Genomic DNA, 5,205 nt, shown 5'->3' with positions numbered 1-5,205 from the left:
CCTTGCAGGCAGGAGCCCGGCACCGAGGCTGCCTCTGCCCCCCGCTACGAAGTGGCGCTCCCCGCGGCAAACCCGGACACCCACCTCGCTTGCCGGCGGCATCTGACTTCCGGCAGCTGCGTCGTACACTCGCMCGCACCAGACGACGCCGCCAAGACGCCCAGGAACCCTGAACTTCACCGCTTTGGCCCCTCTCAGGAACCGCCGGTGAGCACCTGAGAGGGAGCAGTGGCTGCCCCTGCCTCACAGCSTGGGCTGAGAGCAGGCTGCCTTGCCCCCAGCCCCGCAACAGCAGCACGGCTCCTACTCACCACGGGGGGGCTACCAGGACTCAGAGCCACAGGGTCTGCCTTGGATATGCCCTAGGGTTAGCAAACGAAGCACTGCATGAAGTCACAGGAGCTGGTCTTAATACTGTATTTTTAACCACAGTGCAGTCCATAAATACTCTGGATCTGAGACACTAAAGCAGCAGCACATCAGTAAGTGCTTAATTTCAATTTTAACAATGGTTAAACCAGAATGTACTGCAGCTTCTTAAAGAACTAGATGAACTTGCATAAGTGCTATTGCAGATGCTGTGGACTTTCATCCTTGAAAGCTACTTCAGAAAAGCCCAACAACATGAGAGCACRATCCAAGACTGAGCCAATTAAGAGCAAGCAACAAGAACTGCTTAAGTCTCTTACCAACTGCAGGTACTGCACTGGCAGAACTAGTTGCATGTTCCCTGAAACTGCATCAGGTCTGTAAACAGTAAGTGCGCTTAGGTCCATGAGAGTTCATTCAAGCAGTAGCTGAGATTCAAACCTCCTTCCCCCTTCAAGATACTTAAAGCAGCTTACCTCAGTACACAATATGCTCAAGCAATCAACCTGTCCATAGTGCAAGTGAAAAATGCAGTACCCGCTKAAGTTTTATTCTTGAGATGAGTTTGAGGAAGCAGCAAGTTTCAGCCATTTTAGTGACAGCAGTGTTGCTATCTGTTTACACCTTCAAGGTATTAATTTCAAAACCTGTAGCTTAAAGTAATAGTTTCACAGCCTGCTAAAGTACACAAATGAAGACTAACTAGATAAGCATCTTCTGTAGTACAGACTTAATACTGCCAGATTGTATTTGTCCATAATTAAGTGTTGATAATTCTTAAAAAAAATGAACTAATGTATCAAGCATAACCATTTCAATTAGACAGTATTTCATGCAACATTTTATTGTAAAAATAATTTAAGATGAGATTTACAGTTCAGACCTTTAAGTTTAAGCACATTTYACAAGTATGTTCCATTGTGAATTAATTTGTTCTTTAAGAAATCAAGAACAGAAGATCTGGTCTAACTGTAGATTCAGAAATTCATTATTATTGGAACCATTAAATGAAACCAACAATTGCAACAGAAGCTGGAGTTAAGCTATTGCTTGGTACCATTACTTTTATGCATGCAGAGGAGTACAGTCAGTTTTGAAATAACAAGTTTTGAAATAACATATCAGATAACTAAGCCTACACTAACCTGAAAATACTCTAAAGAAATGCAAATCGAACAAGTCTGCAAGTATGAGATAAACATTTAACCATTTAATGGTTGGCCATTTCTATAACTGTCTGATCTTCTAGGCCCTTTAGTTTCATTGATGCACTCTCATTAGGTCTCCTCCGTAGAGAGGGTTCATTTTGCTCCTGCCTGCAGAGACTTCCTTTCATTAGCCGCTTTTTGTTTTTGTTGCATGATTTCAGAGTCTCTGTGAAGAAACAAAGTTAGATTTCAGATATTGGCTCAAGATTTTTCCAGACAGAGCCTCTCCTGGCCCTTGAGTAACACCAGTTTCAAGGAAAAAAAAATAGTATATTGTGTTAGTACAAAACAATTGACTTATCATAGTATCTCTAATACTCTGGTCTATGACACTGAGGAAGCCTATGTTGTAGGCAAGTTGCTTCATTAGTAAACATCTCTAAGTTTCATAAGGGACAATGTATCAATACTTCGAAGATTTGATCTAATCTTTTCCTGTAGGACCAGGAAAAAAGTTGCTTACAAGAGATATTCTCCCCACCTTCTAGGTCTTGCCAAAATTGAAGCTGTTTTATATCAGATACAAACCTGTACCTAGTATATTCTAGCACATAAAYAGACTATGAACCAAAAGCAAAGCACTTATCCCATTTTGGCTGAGACACTGGATTTCTCTGAACCATTTTTCTTCCCATTTTTAGTCATTAAGGAGTTCAGCTGATTTGAGTAGTTATGCAGCAAGCCTTTACCAGTTTGATTTGGAAGTCATTTGATTCAGGCTCAAACTCTTATATGTTATAATTGGCAATTTGTTACTACTACAGATGGAGATCTAACTTTCACCTAAACTGTCGATTTTTAGTACCAATGCCATCCATGTATCAACTTAGTTTTATATTCAAATTCCAAAGGCCTTACATTCAGCTTGTGTTTAGAGTATACCAGCCAAGGTTTGGATTAAGTCTTGACTGATTCCCACAGAACTTCCTGAAAAAAAACACTAAGACTGATCATTGTATCAGGTGTGACTCATTTGTAAGCACAGCTTCTCTTTAAGAAACTTAGATTTCTTCCTTTTACCTTCCTACATTACTGTATCTTACCTCTGTTTTCTCTGAGAAGCAGACAAGCTATCTTCTTTCCTTTTCCCTTTGTGGATCTCTTGAGTCTTCTTCAGATTCTTTTGGCGGGCAAGTTCACGCTGATTCCCACCTACACAACATATTGTACAGTTTATGTTCTTATTTCCACTTTATACAGAACAGTATGAAGTGTCATGCCATGGTTTGAGATACTACTGGACATATATACTSAGTCTGTCTCCCAGTTTAACATGGCTACTGAAACAGCCATTTGGAAAATACAGGTATTATAACACCAACATAAAAAAGGTAAGTTTAACACTTAAGCATGGCCTTAGCCAGTGCTTAGAATGACTTTTAACAGCAAGGTTTTTTATACACACACACCCCTCAGCACCCTCCACCCTCCTTTGTAGGGCAGAAGACCATTCTCCAAAGAACAGGCAAGCTTGTCCCAGGACTATTAACCCTCTGGGCTGATTATACACCCAGCTTTGCTGTCTGATCAGACCGCTACTTCTGCACAGCACTAGACTAAGCACACAGAGCAAAAATACCCTCTGAGAGGAAGCTTGAGCCTCCAAATAAATGTTGCCAAGGATTATTTGGCCCCAGTACTTTACCTAGAATGCTGAATGAGCTTCCCTGGCTCCAAGCAAGACTATTCAAGTCTCCCATGGAATGCAGTCCAATCCTGACAAGAACTCTATTCAGCTTTGCATAATGAGAATGAAGGTCACATATAGGCCACTATACTCCTCCTGCTGCAATTATGCTTTAAAATCCCCTACCTTGTCTGGCTCTAAGACATACAGCTTCAGTTCTACCTGTCTCTGCTCTTCAAATTCCAAGACTGAACAGTTTTTAAAAAGATAAAAATCCAAATAGCACAGAACCTGGAACAAGCAGTAATCTTTATTGGAAGAAGATCAAAAGAACAGTAACAAGGATTTACATTAGAGGACAGRATCATACTTTCTGAGCAGCAAAGGAACAAATCCCACACCAGAGTTTAACAGTGAAAGAGAAACCATCTGCCACCATGTATCTGAAAATACAAAATCTAGTTCAGGTCTGATGATACCAAAGCTTTTAACGCTGGAAATATATACACTGAAGACAAGACCATGCAGGATGTCAACATATCACAACTTTCTCCACCCCTAGTATTTCTGATACTGTTTTGAACCAGGTTGTCCTAAAATGAAGCATACAATCATTCTACTGTAATCAGATGTGAAACACTGTACCCTCTAACCTTAAGAGATAGGTATTTTATCATGCAAAACAGGAGAAATAACAAAACCATAAGCCTACCACTTCCTCCATAAACTCAAGTGTCTAATCTGAGCACAAATGGCTTCATATCTAGTTCTTCTGCAATTTCAGCAGTACAGCAAATTTGAAGCTACACATTTTAAGTAAGTCTGATATCAGAAACACTTCCTCAAATAACAGGCAGCTTCTGTATTGCCAAATATAGTCGGGGAAAACAAAACAGCAACCCTGCTACTGTTAGGTAACCTCAAGATATTCTGGATTTGGTTGAGGTCTCCACCATTTTAAGAGAGATATACTAACATTAATTTTAACTAAGCTGATGATTTTGCCTATTGTACTTAGCCAAAGCCTCAACAATCACAAATTAAGCAGTGAGGTATTAAGTATTCAACCACCCTTTAAATACCCTCTATTTGCAGTCAACACTGGAGGCAGGCACTACTGCTTTTCTAGCCGACCACCATCTATCTTCCCGTCTCCCCACACGCAGCTACGCCAGGGGCACCGAGGACATCTTTGATTTACACCTAAGGCAGCAGCAGGATCTCAGGAGCCTCATCCCTAGCCGCCCACGCACTCCCCGCGGGATTTCACTACGGAGACACAGGGCTCCCATGAGCGAGACCCGAGAGCGACAGTCTGGCCGCCGCCCGCGCCTCCCAGCCCCCGACTGCCGGCGTCGCGCCCAGGCTGCGCCTCTCTGCTGGCCTCAGCGCCCGGCCTKGCGCCATTACAGTGGAGCAGCCAAAGCGCTACCCCACCCCACTATGGGCCCCCTAGGCAGCCCCATAGCCCCAGCGCGGGCCTGCCGGCAGCTGGGCACTCACGGGTCATGGCGACACTCTCCGCCTTGCCGGGCCAGGCCGCACCTCCCTCCAACCGGCCGCACCAGCTACCAGAACCTTCTACCGCTCCGCCCACCGCGCGCGCGCCTTATAACGCCCTGCCGCCCTATGACGTCACGGCGAGCGAGGGGTTGCCACCAAGCCACGCCCAGTCGGCGGGAGGCGTGCGGCCGCCGCGCGCCGAGGGGCGGAGCCTGGCGCGGGGCGGAGCCTGGCGCGGGGCGGGGCGGCGCGGCGGTTGCTGAGGGGCGCGGCGGCGGCCATCTCAGCTCGCTGCGCCGGCCCTCCGAGGCGGAAAGCGAAAATGCTGTTTGTGAACAACTGGGATTCCTTTCCTTTCCTAGAGGCGGCTAGAAAAGCAAAAGAAGAGAAATACGATTCTTTAGGGTGAACAATGCTGCAGCTGTAACGGTCTGAGAAAGCAAGGCAGGCCCATACGCACATCCCGTTGCCCTGGGATAGCTRGAAGCGATGGATCAA

General features: G+C 44.9%; 1 protein-coding gene across 1 annotated transcript; it reads right to left on the bottom strand.

The window, feature by feature from the left end:
• Positions 1-1,197: 1,197 nt before the first annotated feature.
• On the bottom strand, positions 1,198-4,815 carry SERF1B (small EDRK-rich factor 1B). The gene is made up of 3 exons (XM_085322018.1): positions 4,708-4,815; positions 2,621-2,729; positions 1,198-1,743 (listed from the first exon to the last, which is right to left on the bottom strand). Exons 1-3 carry the CDS (start codon positions 4,712-4,714, stop codon positions 1,671-1,673), a joined length of 189 nt encoding a protein of 62 aa, XP_085178144.1. The 5' UTR covers positions 4,715-4,815; the 3' UTR covers positions 1,198-1,670.
• Positions 4,816-5,205: the final 390 nt, after the last annotated feature.

The sequence above is a fragment of the Rhea americana genome, unplaced genomic scaffold (genome assembly GCF_003343005.1).
Source record: "Rhea americana isolate MKP2758 unplaced genomic scaffold, rheAme1 scaffold_74, whole genome shotgun sequence".
NCBI classification, from domain to species: domain Eukaryota; kingdom Metazoa; phylum Chordata; class Aves; order Rheiformes; family Rheidae; genus Rhea; species Rhea americana.
The sequence above is the reverse complement of the archived record's forward strand: the minus strand, read 5'-3'. Positions and strand labels throughout refer to the sequence as shown.

Bases quoted from the DNA above. Each gene is read 5' to 3' on its own strand.
- SERF1B (XM_085322018.1), bottom strand. The intron at 1,744-2,620 runs GTAAGATACAGT...GTTTCTTCACAG, and splicing joins GCTTCTCAGAGAAAACAGAG to AGACTCTGAAATCATGCAAC.